This window comes from Fusarium musae, chromosome 7, assembly GCF_019915245.1.
Source record: "Fusarium musae strain F31 chromosome 7, whole genome shotgun sequence".
NCBI classification, from domain to species: domain Eukaryota; kingdom Fungi; phylum Ascomycota; class Sordariomycetes; order Hypocreales; family Nectriaceae; genus Fusarium; species Fusarium musae.
Window position 1 is genome coordinate 890,053 of NC_058393.1, and position 18,537 is coordinate 908,589.

An 18,537-nucleotide genomic window follows, 5' to 3' on the forward strand; every position below is an offset into this window, starting at 1 on the left:
TAGGCCGGGCACCACCAACTGCCAACTACCTACTCAAAGCTTCCCAATTCTCTAGACTCTAACTAATAACTGATGCTTGCTTCCCATCCATTCTCATGGCCCTCAGCTCGCTACCTATGCAAATCTGAGGCTTCCCGTCGGAACCCGTTGTGACAATCCATCCACCTCTCTCTTCAGCAGCTTGAGAACTCGCCTGACATCAGCAAGGTCTGCACCGCCAGCGTTGTTTCCATGTCCCGGTGGTGGCAGGGCGGCATCGCATCTCTTGAGGAGGTCGGCTACAGAGGGGCCAATGGCACCACCCTTCCCGGCACCTCCACGTCGACGGGCTTCAGCCACCCAGTCGTTGACCACATAAACGATAAGCTCAATCATGCGGTTTCTCACTGATCCACTGAAGCCGTAGTCTTGACTATCGAAAACGCCCTCCAGAACACGGACAATCATGTCATGGGAGACGCCCAACGTCAGGAATAGTTGGACGGGCCAGGTGGGATCAGCGCCGATTGTGGCATCTTGTTGGTAAGCCACTGCGTAACGGCAGAGCTCAGGAAGTAGGTCTTGGATAGGAAAGATGAAGCTGTCGAGGGATGTGCGGTGGGCGATGTTTTGGATCTTGCTGGTCACAGACTCGTAAGGCAATGGGGGCGATGGCATTCCTGGTTCTGAGTTCTCTAGACGAGACATGACCTCATCGTGTGTCTGTTGAATCAGGTTGCTCCATGTACCCGAAATGGTCATATGGTTGCGGTAATCAGCAACATGGTAGATGAGCAGGCAAAGGTCGTAGTAACCGGCTTGGTCGGCATAGTCGTTGAAGAGCTGCAGTATGTGAGTAATTGTTATTGGCTAAGAGAGAACAGTTGAAACCTACCTCGGAGAGTCCCTGAATCTTACCTTTGAGAGCTTCCTCAATCTCGAGGGCCCTCTCAGGGTCGATGCGGTCGTCAGCTCTCAAACGCTCCAGGAGATCATCCTGGATGTGAGCAATCTCAAGCAGTTCTGTGACACTGTGGTTCAGCAGCTGCTGTTGCTGTCGGCTAACACCAGTCGTTGAAACGTTGGCATTCGCCTTGGCCAAGCTGAGCAATCTGATTCGGTCCTTGATACTGATGGGGAAATCGGAGTTGGCAAGCTCCGCCTGCACCTCGGCTGCATCAAAGAATCGACTTCGATTGGTGTAGAACCGGCAGAGCAGGTCAGCATGCTCGATATTTGTGCCAGCAAGTCGCTGAAGGAAAGTAATAACGTGGGGTGAGTCGATAGCCAGAATTCGATCCGTCCAGCCTTGTTGGATGTACCATTCATAAAGGTCAAAGTGGAACACCTCGTCATCCGACCCGTTCACCACCTCGTAGGCCTCAAGCCTCTTGGTAGCAATCAATGTCAGCCTGCCGTCGACCATTTCAGGCTCACTGCTTGATGCAGCGTCCAAGTGACTCAGAACGTCATGAATCATGTCATAACAACGCTTGCGGTCATTGAAAGCATTGGCACGAGGGTCTCCAGGGGGCTTGCCGTCGTTGACCCAGGACAGAGCTGTATTACCCCTGTCCTTCTCGCGGGCGACCACAAGGCACAGCTGGATAGCACCGGCATAGTACTTAAGAGCGATATACTGTTCCACAGCACTCTGAAGGTTGGCAAAAGTGAGGCTACCAGCAACCTTCTCAAAGAGCCTCAAGCTCTCATGGAGTAAGCTTCGCGACTGGTTTGTCAGAAGAGGTTGGTCAGAAGCCCGCTTAAGCTGTTCCTGGGCCTTGAAAGTAACGACATCATCTGGGCTACAGAAGCTGCCGCATCTCCTTCGAAGGGCGTCAGCAACAGTTTCAACGTTGGAGCCACTCTCGATATTGCGGTTAACAATGGCCTTAACGAGCAGCTTGGCAAGATCCTTGCCATCGGTTTGAGAAAAGAGCTTCTCGTATGTCAGTTCCTTGAGTTGTTGTTGAGCTGTAGCATCGAGTCGAGTGTAGATATCAGCAACCCGCTCATCGAACAGCATAAGCACAAACGAGATACCCTCCGAAATGCTCTCCATCAACTTCTGGAGAGCATGAAGAGCTTGATGTTCGGCCTGAAGAGCAACTTCCTCCTGACGACTAGACACATGCTGGAGGTCAGATGGGCCAGACAGGCCTTGAATGAGGCCACGGTTGGTATCCAGGAACCTCCTTAAGCGCTCCAAGTTCTCCTGCACAGTATTCAACTTGGAAAGGGGAATTGTGGAACCAATGGTGATACCACCGTTAGCAGACACACCAGGAGCAATAACTACTGACTTCCACAACTGGCGTACCAGTCGGGAAAGATACAGAGCTAGAGCGTCGTGTCGAGAAGAGAGGTTAATGGAATCGGTTGTAAGGGATGAGCTGTCGGTTTCAGCCATCGTAGGCTGTCCACCAAAGTCGACAAATACGGATCGTGCCCGGTCTTCAGTTGCCTGATCGATAGCACGAGCTGCACCAGGTTTAGAGTCACCACCGTGACCACAAGCAACAGCCAGAGCGGTAGTAACAGTCTCCACGCGGCCATAATTATTAATAAAGCGGCGGCAGACCAGTTCCAACCCCTCGTCTCCAACAGCACCTCGAATAGCAGAAGCAAAGATATCCACAAAACGCCTTCGTCGAACGATGTGTACACCAGTGTTGGTGAGAATGGCGAACTCACTAGGCGCATCGTCGAACTGCACAGCCAATTCATTACCGAAGCCAAGTGGTTGTGGTGCCGCTGCGAACGGTTTTGTGATTAATCCAACAGCTTCAGCTCGGCTGCCAATGTCAATCCAGCTGGCAGATTCATGGTATTTGAAAGGAGATGTCGGGGACGTGTTCTTAAGACGTCCCGTCTCAGGTCCAGACACAAAGAGGGTATCCTCGTTGGGATTAGATTCCTTGCTCACAAAATCCAAGAAATATCCAGGGGCAAATCGAGCACCTTGTCGGCTGTAAGACAGCGAGGTGGATTCTGAATCGGTGATCGTCTCGCCGCCAGGGTATGTAGATCGACGAGAGGTTTGACCAGGGGGAAACTTGATAAACTGAATCTGCATACTTTGTGGGGCCAGGTTTGTCGAGGAACCGTAAATGTAGGACGCAGCACTGGTCGCACTGAAGAATAGACGGCACCCAGTGTTTGTCAGAGCCATCAAGTGAAGCTTAGTCGCTTCCTGCTTAGAGATGGGGCTGATCGAGACAATGCTCACTTGGTCACTCAACAACCTAGACTGGTTGATCATGTGAGCAATGTCGCGAAGACAGTGGAGCTTCTCCTTCTCAATAACCTTGTTCAGTCGGTCGGGGCCTTCCATATGGTATGTTCGAATGGTCGATCGGCTCGAGAGGGTATAGACGAGGTTTCTCGAATCGTCGATCACGATATCAACAAGGTGTTCGGGAGTCTTGTGAGACCAGAATCCACCTTGTAGAGTAACAACTGAGGACCAGCCGGGATTCGTATGGTTGATCTTACCGCACCTATTTGAAAACCATTTCTCCTCAGATTGATAGTAAAGTTCATTAATGTCGATGTCGTTGCTTCCTCCGAAGAAGATTCGACCGTTGGCAGATCCAGTGATAACACGAACGTCGGTACCACGAAGGGGGAGCTGCATTTTCGTTTGGTAAAGAGATACTGTCTTGGAGCCTGAAGGGGTAGCGGTGGCCGAGACACCTAGCAAAACAATGTCTGAAGAAGTCGCAACGACGAGGATGTGTGTGATGGTGTTGACAAAAATGCCTGGCTTAGGAGGCACGAGCGCAACGGCTTGGATAGTATGCGGTTGGTCCTCGAACCCGATCAGCTCGGGGTCAGGGTGTGTGTAGTCCCATAGAAACAGCGAGTTATCAATAACGACCCAGGCGTGGTTGATCTCGGCAAAGAGTCCCATCAGAGTCTGAAGCTCGCCAGCATTGTAATGGTCGAAGACTTGGTTCGGAATGGGGTACATCTGAGTTTTGTGGAAGGGGGCCATCGCAGAATCGGTATTTTCAAGGTCGTAGTCGGATGACGCGCCCTCTGATGTTTGTTAGCAGATTCCTTCGCATCCAAGCTCTTAAACCTACGTCGGCAGTATGAATCCAAGTCGGGATACCGGCCATCAGACTGGAGACAGGCGTTGATGGCCCTGGCCGCTTTGACAACGGGGGGGACATTTTCGGTTCGGAGAGGTGGGAGCGCGGTAGGGACAATCAGATTATCGTTACTAGATGTCCTTGGTACAGATGGCGCAGTAGCTGCGACACTTCGCGATGACGAGACAGGCGCCGAGCTCTTATGCGAGACGGCCTGGTTGCTATCGTTGCCGGTGAAGAGCTGTCGGCGCACAGGATCAGAGCCCGACTGAAACCTCGAGGCAACGGCCGGCGTATTCAAGAAGGCGCCTGGAACTGGCCGGACCGGAGTTGTTTGTGGAAACGACATTATGGGCAGTAATATCGAAGCCCTTGGCGGGCCTGCGTAGCTTCACCAGTTTCGTTGCTATACCACTGTAGGCAGATCGCGGATCATCAAAAGCGACGGACTCAAGGCGCGTGGATGGAATTGCGATCAATGTACCAATCCCTCGTAATCGCGTGGTAAACCTCGTGGGGGTTTTTCGCTTTCGTCGCGTCGTCGTCGGGTTTGAGAGAGTCTATAGCGAGAGAAGGACGCTTTGAAGGTGATAAACAATTTGACGAGAGCTTGGGGAGGCTGGATATGGAGCACGGATTTTTCGCGACTGGGGCGTGACGCTAGGACCGTTTTGGTGCAAGGCTGAGAACAGAGTAACCACGCGTCTTGAAAGCTCAAAATCACTGAGAATAAATGTTATAAAAATTAATGAGGCTGGAGACACTGTAGTTTTTTACTCATCAATTATAGTTGCGTCTTTCCAGCCAAGGTTCAGCTCTGTGAGCAAGATGCATTGGTCTGTAAGCACGAAGGTTCTTTGATCCACCTCTCTGCTCTACTTGGACAAATCCACACTTCAATATGTTGATTTGTTGCTGGGCTGGGGGAGGAAAGAAAACACAGGACCTTGATTCTAAATGACAAAAAGACTTAGGTTATATAGCCTAAGCTTACAATAACTTTTGCTGAGTTTATTATGACACCCTATATTGAGGTTCGCTGTTTTCTTGCCCCCCGAGGGCTGGGCAAACATAGGTAGGTAGCTCAGGTAGCACAATGCACAGGTCTCTTTGTCCTTCAAGCCAACGTTGTCATATACGCACGGCAAGCATGAAGGAGCGCCTGAGGTTACTCACTCTTGACTTCACGGGCTCTGAGGCGGTTGCATAAGTTGTAGTACATTACAGTTGTCATACCACTAACTATCTCTCATGACAGCTGAGTTGACCTCCACAGCTGTTATATTCCTCCTTTTCAATTATGTTTCGAGTATCTTGCATGTTTCCTACTTCTTTCCCCCTGTTTTCATCCTTCATTTACTGCTTCTTAGCATCGCGAGCAGCCTTGCGGAGAGCTCTGCGTCGAATGTCCTCGTGCATCCTCTTGTTGAAGAAAATAGTGATAGGACCATTGGCACCAGGAATGTTCTCAATGAACCACAGCATGAAAGCATGGCTCCACCAAGGGGTGTAGGTGTTAGGAGCAGTCTGGTAACCACCGAGTCCAATCTTGCCAAGAGTAGCCTTGACAAAGTTGCGAGCGTTGGGGACAAGAAGGCTAGGGCGGCGGACCTTGCTCATGGCGGTGGTGACAAGGTGGCTCAGGACAAGGTAGACATCAACATTGTGGTCAGCAAGCTCAGCGGAGAGAGCATTGCTCCACTGCTGAAGAAAAGCCTTGCTACCAGAGTATGTCGCCAAGAGAGGAGTAGGAGTCCAGCCACCGAAAGATCCCATGGTGAGGATAAGACCGCGCTTTCGCTGCTTCAGAATAGGAGCGACGACCTGGGTAACTCGGAGAGTGCCAATGCAGTTGATGGTGACAATGTTCTGAAGCTCCTCCTTGGTGGTCTCGAGGAAAGAAACGGGGATGCTGTGACTCTGGCCAACGTTGTTGATGAGAATACCAATATCAAGACCAGAAATAAGCTCGCTCAAACGCTCGTAGTCGGCATCGTTGTTCTGGGAGAAGTCCATGTCAAGGACCTTGACTTGCAGACCCTTTCCAGGGTACTTCTGTTGAATCTCGGCGGAGAGGCTCTCGAGCTTGGAGAGGGTTCGGGAAACGAGGACGAGGTTGAAGCCCTTGGCGGCGAGCTGCAGAGCATATTCTTTGCCGAGGCCATCAGAGGCACCGGTGATGACAGCCCAGGTACCAGGCTTTCCATACTTGCGAAGCTATAGATTTGATTATTAGTAGAGCTCAATTGGGAGTTGCAGAAGCACATACGTTGGTGCCTCCGAGCACGAAAGCGCTGAGGACAAGCTGAAGATAGCTCAGAATCTTGGATCCCAAGAAGAGAGCACCAATACCAGCAAGACCCCACTGAAGAGGCTGCGGTACGTTATGGAGGAAGTTTGTGATGGCGTCCATATTTGAGGAGTGCAACAAAAACAAGCTGCCTGTATGAAGAGGAGGAGGAAGAAAGGAAGAAAAGGCGACAATCACAAGATAAGTACGGACACTATGGATGGGTGCCCCTCGGCTCTTGAGTTGGGTCTTGGCTCTCTCATCAGTCAGGCCCGGACAATTAATTGAATTGAATTTTTAGGTGGTATTACCCCTGACGTTGTTGAGTTGGTCCAAGCTTCTCCGGTCTTTGGTCCCCGATTACAGGTCTCATCTCCCACCAAAAATAGGCTATCCAGCTCGTCTTACACCAATCTCAACCCGCCATTTAACTTCTACAACTGCATTGCAATAATAGTTGTTGAGATTCTCTGACTACCGCTTACTCAGTCCAATTTGTTGTCAATTCTGTCGAAATGGATATCATCAAGTCTATCCTCCCTGAAGCAAAGGGTGTTCTACCCTACTACATGATCATCGTAAGAGCCACTCCCCCTACACCCAAGAACCAGATAAGATGCTGACCCCTCGCTCTAGCTGTCCATTATTTCGATCGGAAACTCGCTGCAGACGTATACAACCCTACACTTCTCCCGACGAGTCTACAACGGCAAATTCGTCCGCAACCCCAAGCTCCCCTCCAAGACCGATAAGTTCGAGCCCGAGGATCAGATCAACAAGCTGGTTCCTGCTCAGAACGACCCCAAGGCTACCGATCAGCTTACTCCCCTTGCCGGAAGACTTTTCGGTACCTGGACGCTCATCACTTGCGTTGTTCGATGCTACGCAGCTTATAACCTCCACATTGGTCCTGTTTACACCATTGCTTACTGGACTTACATTGTCGCGCTGGGACATTTTGCCAGTGAGCTTTTCGTTTTCAAGACCATGACTTTTGGTCTCCCTCAGTACTTCCCTTTCACTCTGGCTTCCATCTCTCTTATCTGGATGCCTCTTGTCCGTGACTACTATGTCGAGTACAACTAAATCAGGTGATAAGTGGTGAGATTGGTGAGTGGCGGTGAATGTAATATACACATGGCAGGCAAATACTAGATGCCCTGGAATCAGTACGACGGCGACTTGTTTTTAGATAAAAAGTCTAGATTTTAATGTTTTAATGCTCGGGCTTTATGCCTATAGATTCTTGCGATATAGCTCTCCTCCACAATTCCTCAAACGAACTGTGGCCTGCTCAGGAGTGATATCACGTTGAGGCTCGGCCAGAAGCTCATATCCAACGAGAAACTTCTTGACGGTGGCTGAACGCAGTAGAGGTGGGTAAAAGTGCATGTGGAAATATGCGCTTTCCAACTCTTCCGGTGTTCCGTCAAGAGGCGCCTGGTGAAGGCCAGAACTGTAGGGAAAGTTGCATTCGAACAAGTTATCGTATCTTCGGGTGACTTCTTGAATGGCTTCGGCAAATTGGAGTCGTTCCTCGGGCTTGAAATCGAGAAGAGATCGGATGTGTCGCTTAGGAAGAACGAGGACTTCAAAAGGCCATACAGCCCACCACGGGCATACAATCACAAAAGCATCGTTCTCCCAAACAACTCGTTCTTGCTTCTCGAGTTCAAGCTTGACATAATCGCCGAGGAGGTGTCGGCCGCCGTGTTGCTCTCGGTACTTGCTCATTTGTACAAGCTCCTTGCCAGGTTCCTCGGGCATGGTTGATGTGGTCCAGACCTGGCAATGAGGATGAGGGTTAGAGCAGCCCATAGCAGCGCCCTTGTTCTCAAAGATCTGCATATATCTATACTGCTCCTCAGGAGAAGGTGCAGCGTCCTTTGACATAGAAATAGCCAGCTTGTCAGCTTCGGCAGCCCGAGGGTTTGACGGTGTCAGATGATTGGCGTAAATTCGAGTCCAGTGCTCAATGACGGGAACAATTTCCTCAGCTGTCATGTCTGCCAGTGTAACATGGTGCTTGGGTGAGAAAGTGAGCACGTAACACACGCCTTTAACACCCTGAGCTTGAAGGAGAAGAGATTCCAGGTCATTGGATGAGGCTTTCGCATCATAATCTGGCTGCTCTTGCTTGACGGCGCTGTAGTCGTTTACAAAGGCAAAAGTCTTTTCGTAATTCGGATTTTGGTCGCCAGCAGCTCGTGGGTTACCGGGACAGAGATAACACTGGTTTTGTCAGGGGATTGAGGTGTTATGATGTGATGTCATGAGCGTACTTTGGGGTCATATTCTGGAAGTTTTGATGCGACAGCAGCTTCTTGCTGGCCTCTATTTCATGTCAGACCATTCCTAATTAAAGTATGCAATACTCACTGCCAAGGTCGCTTCGTGCGATGAGGTGATACAAGCAGCCATGAATCCGTGAGGGGATTGTATCGACGGTGAGAAATATCGTCAAGAATTTGATCAGGCATGATGATAGTGGAGTGACAATTTAAAGTGAATGAGGGGTTGATGAGAGACAATGAATATTTAGAGAAGGGTTCAGCTTTAATTTATTACTGCTAGAAGCCGAGGCTAGCGATAGACGATACAAGATAAATAGCCAACTAACAAAGACTCCCCGGGGATTCTGAATGGTGCGGTTCAACGGTGATATTCTCGGCCATGTTTTCGGGGGAGTCTTTTTCCCAAACCAGATGCCCCCAATATTGAATCTCCACAGTTTGGACACCAGCCATCAAGCAGTAACTTAGTAAGAATGCTTCAGACCTTGTCAAAGGATGTTAACATAAGTTCATAAAAGAGAACCCTAGAATTGTAGAAACTCACATGAGTCTTACTGTGACTCAGTCCCAAGTTTTATAGTCTGCGTGGCGGTCCGAACATTCTGGAGAACCAGCATCTTTTGGCATATGCCTCATCTTCTTTAATCGCACTTAGATACATGTATCTGAGCATTTCCTCCTGAGATGGGTATTGGCCGGTAAGTTTATGGGCCGCTGGTGGTGTTAATGGCTTTGGGAGCGGTGGTGGACGAGATATTCGTGAGGGACGAAAGAAGCGAGAGAGTCTTGAAAATATTGCCATGTTCGAAGTAGATCGAGAGTCAGGATGGCGAGTAAGGCAGTAAGTGATTAAACGAGCTGATATAGTTGACGCATCTCCTTACATGCATTTATGCTGTAGACATTGTTATGCAATGCCTAAACTTTGAGCTACATGTGTCATTTGCAGTTGGCATCTGTGGCTCAGAGTTTATATCACGATTCACCACACAGAGCTCAGCATCTCTTCATAAACCTTTGAAGTGAAGCATGAGTTTGTCACTTCCAGACTGTGAAGATTCAATAATGGGGGGTGGCGTCACGCTTGTACCGAGTGTCTAGATGCCAGAAGACTTAGGGCCTTACATTAAATGAAAAAATAAACAAAATAAGTCGATACTATAACTAAGCTATTACTAGGTTATCCTAAAATATCTTAATATTGTCTACTTCTCTGTTGCTTATTTAGGACTCGAGTCTATAGGTTTTTGCCATCCCCACGTCACTTGCCAATAGCGGGGATATGCGGCCCGGGGCAACTTCTTCCACGTGACTTGTGATGATTCGAGCGTGGGGTTGCTGCTAGCGGCTACTGGCTCCCATTCGAAACAACCTAATCCGCGCCCTGCAATGGAGCTCAAGTCCAGTGCACTTCAGCCCCAGACCAGCTCCTGTCAGAGCAAGCGTAGACGCCATAATCAACAACATCCGCCCCTCGACAAATCGACCCATCACCGATTCCATCAACAACCACCTCAAACCGGCATTTTCCATCGAATTTCGCGTCGCGTCATCGTCCCCAACAATCGCGCATCACCAAAAATCTTCTTTTGCACTTCCATCGCGCCTTGCGCTGCCTTGAACCCGTCGCTACTTCTAGACAGGGGGGGTAACGACGAGCCTCCCGGCCCGACATCGCAGCCGGCGATATGGGTGTGATACGCAAGAAAACAATCACAAGAGGTGGCGAAGGCGGTGTAAAATACGTTTGCGATGTGTGCTCATCAGATATTACATCTACGGTAGGTCATTTCGCTGTGTTGCCTGTTGCCTGTTGCCTGAAGCTTGTTTGGGACCGTAAAGACGCGCTTCGGAGATATACCGGCTAAACTCAATTCGATGTCATGATGGGGTTGCTAATCATGTTGGTGTTGATACAGGTCCGCATCCGATGCGCCGACTCCGACTGCAGTGACTTCGATCTCTGCGTCTCGTGTTTCGCCAAAGGCGAATCACGAAATGCCCACAACCCTGCGACACACGCTTTTCGTGTGATTGAACAAAACTCTTTCCCCATTTTTGATCGAGAATGGGGTGCCGACGAAGAATTACTCCTCCTCGAGGGTGCTGAAATATATGGTCTCGGCTCATGGGCCGATATCGCAGATCATATTGGCGGCTTCCGTGAGAAGGATGAGGTTCGCGATCATTACTTATCGACTTACGTCGATTCGTCTCACTTTCCACTACCCGAACGCTGTAGCCCTCACGATTGCGAATTGGCCAACGAAATACCCAGGGAAGAATTCCAGGCTCGCAAGAAGCGACGAATAGAAGAACGACGAGATGCAGCTAAGAACGCGCCCGCTCTACAGCCCAAAACAAAGCCAACAGCTAGTGTGCCTAGCTGTCACGAGATTCAAGGATACATGCCTGGTCGTTTGGAATTCGAGACCGAATATGCAAATGAGGCAGAAGAAGCTGTCCAATTAATGCAGTTCGATCCAGGTGATGGATTGAACCCCAGGACAGGCGAGCTTGAACCTGAAATGGAGCTCAAGCTTACAGTGATGGATATTTACAACGCTCGATTGACACAACGTGTAGAGCGTAAGAAGGTTATCTTCGAGCACAATCTTCTTGAATATAGAGAGAACACAAAGCTGGAGAAGAGGCGGACCAAAGAAGAAAGGGATTTGCTCCAAAAGGCCAAACCATTCGCCCGCATGATGAACCAGCAGGACTTTGAGGAGCTCAATCAAGGACTTCTCGATGAACTTAACCTACGACAAGCCATTACGCAGCTACAGGAGTGGCGTAACATGCGTATCGGCGACCTTCGAAGCGGCGAAAAGTACGAGAACGAGAAAGCTTCGAGGATTCAGAAGGCAATTCCCATGGGATCCATGGATCGTGAGCGACTGGCATCTGCACAGAGGTCTAAGCAACCTCCTCCTCCCGAACCACCAAGTGGATCTGCTCTTCTCATCGCCCCTGAACTTCCTGCTCGACTGCTACCAACTCCTGCTGCGGAAGTCAATGGCGATGCAAAGCCATTAACAAATGGCCATACTGATGGTCTAACCAATGGCCAGACAAACGGCCAGGTCAATGGAGTGACCAATGGAGTCAACGGTGTAAATGGAGTAAATGGCCATGCAGCTCCTAAGCAGAGATACACAGCCCAACCCATCTCCGGCGTACAACCAATGCCCATGACCCAAGACACAGCCCCAGACTTGCACCTCCTCACGCCAGAAGAGGTCAAGCTTTGCGAAATCATCAGACTGCAGCCCAAGCCATATCTTATGATCAAGGAGCAGATCCTAAAGGAAGCTCTCAAGACAAACGGCACGTTGAAAAAGAAGCAGGCCAAAGAGATCTGTAGGCTGGACTCGCAAAAGGGAGGACGCATATTCGATTTCTTTATTAATTCAGGATGGGTTGGCAAGGCGTGATCTGGTTGTTTACTGTTTATAATACCCTTTTTGAAAACGAGGAATGGAATTGGCGCTGAGCGTTTGCTGGGAATTATGTAGTATATGTTACGCTTCTGTGGATAAATGTCACCGATACAATGTTACAAAATTAGCTACTCATTTTCGAGGCTCCAATTAGATGTAATTGCACTTGTCTACAGCTGAGAGGTTATGAGGCTTCGCCCCTGATGATGTAAATACCCGACAAGTTTGGGGTTTTAGTATTTATTCTACAGGTAGTCTAAACCTTCCCCAGCTCATAGTTTTGTGTGCTGAATTTATCCATTGGACTAGAATTATAGTGATTTATCTAGTTTCTTGATCCTCATCTGCCTTCTGATCCAAGTCATGATCCAAGTCAATTGCAACTCATATCTAGTCGACACTCCAACTTGTAGTGTGTTTCTTCAAATACAACTGCATCATACGCAAAGCCTGGTGGACCCCTCGGCATCTGGGGAGTGGCAGCGTGGTCCAACAGATGTATATCAGCATCGCCGACAATACGGAGGTGGTGGTACGCGAGGTTGGTTCCCAAATTTCGAGCTCTGGGGGGTTCCATCGGCACGTTCGCTGATGCTTCCTTGTTCAAGATCCGAATCGTATGCTCGGGGAGGCGGAGGACCTCGAAGCAGAGGGCCCGGGGGAGCAACGCCTATAGTCCCAGGGTACAAAGGGTACATGGGCTCCGTGTATAGAGATTCTTCCCTTGGAGGTCTTGGTGGTGTTGGACGTGGACATGGTGGACATGGCGGATGTCGACGACCCAAGAGAAACTTGGCGAACATGAGGATGATACCAACCGCTACCAGGGCCCCAAGAATCCAGGCAATGATTTCAATAGTGCACATTGCTGAAGAGTCGTCGAATTGGTTTGGCTGATGGTTAATAGGGACAGGAACGTTCATGCTGGGTATCTTTTGGTCCCGTGATTGATGAAGTGATAAGGGAAAGAAGAAGATAAATGATGAGTATTATCAGGTGTTTTGAGCTGCAATATATCAGATACTATTGGCAGGATGTTTGATTAAGTGAATATTGACTGTGAGGTTGTTTGGTGACGAGCCAGCCGAAAGTTGAGTTGGGTAGAAAAGGGGGGGGGAGGTATCGGCGGATAACCTTGATGTTATATGTCGTGGATTCGACTGATTCGGTGAGCAAGTGACGAGAGTTTCAAGTTGAGGCTTGTAAGCAACAATATAAGACTTCTATTGACCCGAGGTGCATGTGGCTGAAGTGAAAAGATAGAGTTTCAAGGTCTGAACACCCACAGCAAAGCCCAAGCCTCAAAGCCCGGTGAGATCATGGGCTTGCCCAAACCTCATCCACGCGATGGCTGCTTGAGTTTGCCTTGTATGCTGGGATATAGGAAGGCGGAGGAGTGCCAATAGGTTTGTAATCCGGAAGCTCAGTATCGCGAGATCCGCAAAGGGAAGTTGAAGTGTAAGACGACACAGGTTGTTGGGGGGGATTGACGAAAATGCTTTCGTAGTTTTCCTCCCGATTCACCACGACGTCTCCTTGCTCTTCATCCAGATCATCAACATGTTTTTTCGGTTTGCAACCATAGGCCAGCATAAAACAAATCAACCAGACGACGCCCATGACAATGAAGAGTATAAACACCCCTGGTATTACCGTGTCCAAGGTCAAAGCCATGATTTTGGGTTCGATTGAGAATAGAGGCGTTTTTTCGTGGATGCGAGTCGAGGCGTTAAAGAAAAGGGGGGAAAGAAATGATGCTGTCATGGATGTGAGTCTGAATCTCTTATATAACCCGAGTTGCCTCTCGAAGTTAATGTTGGTATTTGAGTTACTTCACTGAAGATAGTTCTCATAAGAAGATGAGTTTAAGTTGCTAAAGCTTTTATTTTCTGGTCCTCGCACATTTCTAACTTCTATTTTCTAGCATAGACTTTTGACTGTCTAGTTCCTTCCAATCACGAAGCCATGAACAAGTTTTGTGCAGAGTTATTCCCAAGCTTACCCAGTCACAGCGAAAAAAGAAAACACTGTTCCAGCTGATGGCCAGATGATCAAATCGCCCAAACCGCCGGCTGTGGGCATTTCATAGGGTAGACCCTAGCAGAGCATAGCTCTCCGGGCCAGATGGGAATGGAGTGTTAAAGGGCCATACGAGCAGGCCAAGGGTAAGTGAGAGGTGACAGGTCGATTGAATCCAGGCGGCCCTCTTCAGCAGCCTTTTCGTCTGCTCCAACATAGGAAGAATCTCCATGAGCTTCCAAGACCTCCCGGAGCAAGACGAGATGGTGCTCTTCGAACGCGCCTGGATAATCCTTCAAGCGAAAGATCGCATTCTCAAGATCTACACTGTCGGATTTCTTGACCCATATCCACCCATATCTTCGACCTGTACGCCTCAAGAAGCTTCCTGAACCCTGCATGAGAAGGAGGCATCCACTAAAGAAGCCTCCCAGAAGGAGTAAGATGAGAAAGACAAGGAGACCATCGCATTTGCCAGACGCATCTTCCTCGGACGGGCTGGCCTGAGCGCCGGTTCTGTCAGGGGAAGAGAGACGGAGAGTGTAGGTGAGGTCGACGGCAGCAACAGCGATAGGGAGACGACTAGGGCGCACAGCTTCGGTGGGTGAAGGGAACTTGTAACCAGCTGTGGGTGCACTGTGGTCAGGCCTCAACTTATTGTCTCCTTTTGTGGCTGGCTCATCTCTCAGTGGTGGTCTGTTGACCTTGCGGTCTGGTCTGTTGTGGGTGAATCGGGTCTTGGTAGGAAGAGGAGGACGAGACTGGGTTAGGATAGAGTAAAGAAGACTATCCAGAATACCAGCCAGAGGCCGCCCCTTAGGGTTGTTCGGGTCAAGCATTTCGAAGGATGGGGGCTTTGAGAGAGGTTTGAGAAGAAATGAATATGTCGAGCGGACTCGGAGAATCGGTTTGATAAGTGTCTGAGTGTTGGGGAGGTAAAATATGGACATGTCATCCTAAAAGGCATCATTTTATAATACTTGGGTGTAAGTTTTGATCAAAGTTCCCTTGTTTGCCCTACCTTATTCCATTAACCAATTATTGAGGAGTAGCTCACGGCTGTGTTCAAAGTTGGGTTCTCGAGTTCTCCGAAGCTTCAATACGCCTTGAGAGTATCGAAGGAAGCTTTTACAAGTGGTTCCGAAGAAACTATATAAGTCCTCCGGCTGACCCAGGAGACTTTAAGTCATCGAGTTCCACGAAATTCTCCCTCCAAATCGGTTATACTTTTCGACTTTTGGTCAAAAGCTCCCTCACCTCGACCATACCAATACTCAGGCTGTCCCAAATCTAACCCACAACTCTTATTCTCTGCAGTTCGCCAGATCATCAGAGCATTCGATCTCTCACCAATCATCCACTACCATCACCATGTCACCCTTGCCAGACAAAATCAGCCCGCGTAACTGGCATCAACTCCTGGCTCGGCAAGATGAGGGGAGCGGCTACTACCATCCACATCCCTCCGACGGCGAATATGGCGTAGCCGATCACTCAGCCGGACTCACCTGGTGGTCGGACCCAGCGACCACGCAACAACGCATCGCGGTCTTCGCGATAGTGACGGGCGTTCTGGTTGCAATCATCTTTGTTATGTTCCTCAAAATTCGCAAGCTAAAAAGGATGGTACCATTGGTTTAAGCTGATTGAGAATCATGATGTTTCTGTAAGTGGACTTTTCTTCACAGTCTATGTGTTATTGGGCTAATATCTTCTTCAGGTCAGACGTGATGTGGAATGGGGCCCATCTTTTCTCTGTCTGATGACGGATATACATCACCTCATCACAGCACCCTATTGCTTAGAGATTATCGTTGGGTTGCTCTCACTCCCTTTGCCAGGTCCCGTCCTCGAAAAGCCTTGTTCAAAATATAGTGGGAAGCATGAGATGGAAGTAGGGGTTCTGTCGAAAGACTCAACTCTAGCTCTGAATACAATTAATAATTGTCCCACAAATCCTTAACGAATCCCTCCGTCAACCGTTCATCCTCTCCGTAAACCTCTTGCCATCCTGAGAATCCCCTGTCCAGCACAAACACATCTTGACCGCTCTCTCCCTTGGGGTCTTCACCCATAGACTTCAAAAGACCATCCCTCTCACGCAGATACTTGAGTGCCGCACTCGGACCCCGCTGTTGACTCAGTGCGCAGTGAAATACAACTGTCTTTTTGTCCTTCAGACGACGGACCAGAGTTGGCATCATGGCGTCGAGAGTGTGTGCGGGGATATTTGTTGAGCCCTTGATATGTCCACCAATGTAATCTTGAAAAGTCAGTCACAGAATCAAGTGGAACCGAGAAGAAGTCTTCTTTTTCGGAAAAGAGTTTGAATGCCAACTCACCATTATCACGAACATCGATAACAGCGAATGTGGGATCTGTGGCGTTGACTTCCTCGAGGATCTTCTCAGAGAGGGATTTGGCTGAGAGCCGCTTGAGTGAAGCGATTGTTGTCATTGGGCGAGCCTGTGTACGAAAAGGCGCGGCTATTCTTTGTAAGATTCGCATGCGGGAGTGAGGTTGAGTAGGTGCTTTGGGGAAAGGTACCCGAAATGGATCAAGATGAGGCTCATGTAGATCTGACTGAGGCGGAGCTAAATTTACTTTTTTGGTCCTTGGCGGCGGAACCCCACGTGCGTGACCAATTCTCGGAGAACAAGAAAACATCAAGCTTTGATGGGATATCAAGCTAAACTCAATAAATGATATTCTAAACTTATACCAAGTCATCCAAGTCTCGTTATCGCTTAGGGCCGACGTCCTGAGTTTTCTTTCCTTCCCCCTCTCTGCCACTCTGTTACGAATCAGAGATGGACATCCCTTGACTCTGAGGAGCGAAATATTGAGAGCAAGACCTATCAAAGTTGATTGGGGCATACTGTGATTGATTAACGAAACCGATTTGGTCTCAAAGAGGGTTTGCTTCTGTTGAGAGGACACATCAGTTCCTTGCCATCCTATCTACAAAGCTCCTCAAGATAGCAACAAGACTTCCTCGAGAGTCAATTAGTTCAGCGCCCCTATCTCGCACAAAAATATAGTACATAGCGTTATCATACTATTCAAGGAGGACAGCTCCCTTTTGAACCGTAATCAACAACAACATGGCAAGCAAGAAATGTTCATCGTACCGTGTAAGTGATTGCGGTGTCGTTACCCTGTAGTGACACCAAGACAAACAAGATCCCAGCTCCCACCCCTGTAGAATGACATATGACGCACCAAACGACAGGGGCTATTAGCTGACCATTGATCAATTCCGCACTGGCACAAAACTGGACTACAAACCCACCAACTAGACTAACAAACTACCCGCTCAACCAAACATTCTTCTGTTGTTCTAGGCTCTAGACTGTTTGTTTTCATGACCCCTTTGTCAATTGTACGCTTGTTATGACCATCTCCGTTTGTATGCGACTGCCGCAAACAATTCGTACCGTAAAAAACACTGTCAACTCGCTGCGACCACTTTCTTTATCTTGCACCAGCAACTCAACATTTACCCCGCGACGATACAGACTGTACTCTACTGCAAAGATGGGCTCACAACCGGAGAAGGAGAATGGACGTGTAGATCTTCGCCCTGAGGAAGTAATTGGAGATCTGGGTTTCACGCCCATGGTCAAAGTCGCCGACCCATGGACTGTTGACAAGGTGGTCAAGGAGATTCCTGGTGGTGCGCCTACCGAAGAGTCGTCTTCGCCGCTCCCTTTCTTTCACATGCTCGAACGACTCAAGACTACCAAGCGAGAAGGATGGAGGCGATTTGGTATCTCTAGGTAAGGAAATTGGTGTCTGACTTCAAGATGTCACTAACATGCGACAGAGGAGAGTCTATCGCCGACCACATGTATCGCATGTCTCTAATCTCCATGTTTGCGCCTCCCTCTCTCGCCCCGAAGCTCGACCTTCCCAAGTGCATGAAGATGTGTCTTATTCACGACATGGCGGAGCTTCTTGTCGGCGACATCACACCCGTCGACGGCGTTCCCAAGCCCGAGAAGAGCCGACGCGAAGCGGAGACAATGGACTTTTTGACCAAGAACTTGCTACGAAATGTCGCTGGCGGCACCACAGGGGAGGACATCCGCGCTATCTGGCAGGAATACGAGGACTCCGAGACCTTGGACAGTCACTTTGTGCACGACGTGGACAAGATGGAGCTTCTGCTGCAGATGGTGGAGTATGAGAAGCGCGGTGAGGGCAAGGTCGATCTTGGCGAGTTTGCGTACGTCGCGACCAGGATGACACTGCCGGAGATGAAGGCATGGGGCCAGGAGGTTCTCAAGGAGCGGGAGGCTTTCTGGGGAAGCAAGGAGCATGTCCATGGAGAGCAGGGCATTAATGGAGGTGTTACAACTGAGCGCAAGGGCCAGCAGGACAACTACTACAACAAGGACTAAGTGATGGGAGAC

The 18,537-nt window shown here is 49.2% G+C and overlaps 8 protein-coding genes across 8 annotated transcripts; 3 read left to right on the forward strand and 5 right to left on the reverse strand.

Moving 5' to 3' along the window:
* Window positions 1-114: 114 nt before the first annotated feature.
* On the reverse strand, window positions 115-4,425 carry J7337_009476 (uncharacterized protein; the record flags this gene model as incomplete). Its single annotated transcript, XM_044827071.1, has 3 exons — window positions 115-822; window positions 875-4,020; window positions 4,068-4,425. 3 exons carry the CDS (start codon window positions 4,423-4,425, stop codon window positions 115-117), a joined length of 4,212 nt encoding a protein of 1,403 aa, XP_044677665.1.
* A 1,007-nt stretch (window positions 4,426-5,432) lies between these two features.
* On the reverse strand, window positions 5,433-6,489 carry J7337_009477 (uncharacterized protein; the record flags this gene model as incomplete). The annotated part of the gene is made up of 2 exons (XM_044827072.1): window positions 5,433-6,293; window positions 6,346-6,489. 2 exons carry the CDS (start codon window positions 6,487-6,489, stop codon window positions 5,433-5,435), a joined length of 1,005 nt encoding a protein of 334 aa, XP_044677666.1.
* A 392-nt stretch (window positions 6,490-6,881) lies between these two features.
* Window positions 6,882-7,452, forward strand: J7337_009478 (uncharacterized protein; the record flags this gene model as incomplete). Its single annotated transcript, XM_044827073.1, has 2 exons — window positions 6,882-6,944; window positions 7,003-7,452. 2 exons carry the CDS (start codon window positions 6,882-6,884, stop codon window positions 7,450-7,452), a joined length of 513 nt encoding a protein of 170 aa, XP_044677667.1.
* A 150-nt stretch (window positions 7,453-7,602) lies between these two features.
* GAL7 (galactose-1-phosphate uridyl transferase) lies at window positions 7,603-8,846 on the reverse strand (the record flags this gene model as incomplete). Its single annotated transcript, XM_044827074.1, has 3 exons — window positions 7,603-8,598; window positions 8,649-8,700; window positions 8,746-8,846. 3 exons carry the CDS (start codon window positions 8,844-8,846, stop codon window positions 7,603-7,605), a joined length of 1,149 nt encoding a protein of 382 aa, XP_044677668.1.
* A 1,502-nt stretch (window positions 8,847-10,348) lies between these two features.
* J7337_009480 (uncharacterized protein) lies at window positions 10,349-12,097 on the forward strand (the record flags this gene model as incomplete). Its single annotated transcript, XM_044827075.1, has 2 exons — window positions 10,349-10,441; window positions 10,580-12,097. 2 exons carry the CDS (start codon window positions 10,349-10,351, stop codon window positions 12,095-12,097), a joined length of 1,611 nt encoding a protein of 536 aa, XP_044677669.1.
* Window positions 12,098-14,241: 2,144 nt separating this feature from the next.
* Window positions 14,242-14,961, reverse strand: J7337_009481 (uncharacterized protein; the record flags this gene model as incomplete). The annotated part of the gene is made up of 1 exon (XM_044827076.1): window positions 14,242-14,961. One exon carries the CDS (start codon window positions 14,959-14,961, stop codon window positions 14,242-14,244), a length of 720 nt encoding a protein of 239 aa, XP_044677670.1.
* A 1,098-nt stretch (window positions 14,962-16,059) lies between these two features.
* Window positions 16,060-16,579, reverse strand: J7337_009482 (uncharacterized protein; the record flags this gene model as incomplete). The annotated part of the gene is made up of 2 exons (XM_044827077.1): window positions 16,060-16,385; window positions 16,465-16,579. 2 exons carry the CDS (start codon window positions 16,577-16,579, stop codon window positions 16,060-16,062), a joined length of 441 nt encoding a protein of 146 aa, XP_044677671.1.
* A 1,080-nt stretch (window positions 16,580-17,659) lies between these two features.
* J7337_009483 (uncharacterized protein) lies at window positions 17,660-18,525 on the forward strand (the record flags this gene model as incomplete). Its single annotated transcript, XM_044827078.1, has 2 exons — window positions 17,660-17,901; window positions 17,949-18,525. The coding sequence occupies 2 exons, from the start codon at window positions 17,660-17,662 to the stop codon at window positions 18,523-18,525; spliced, it is 819 nt and encodes a 272-aa protein (XP_044677672.1).
* Window positions 18,526-18,537: the final 12 nt, after the last annotated feature.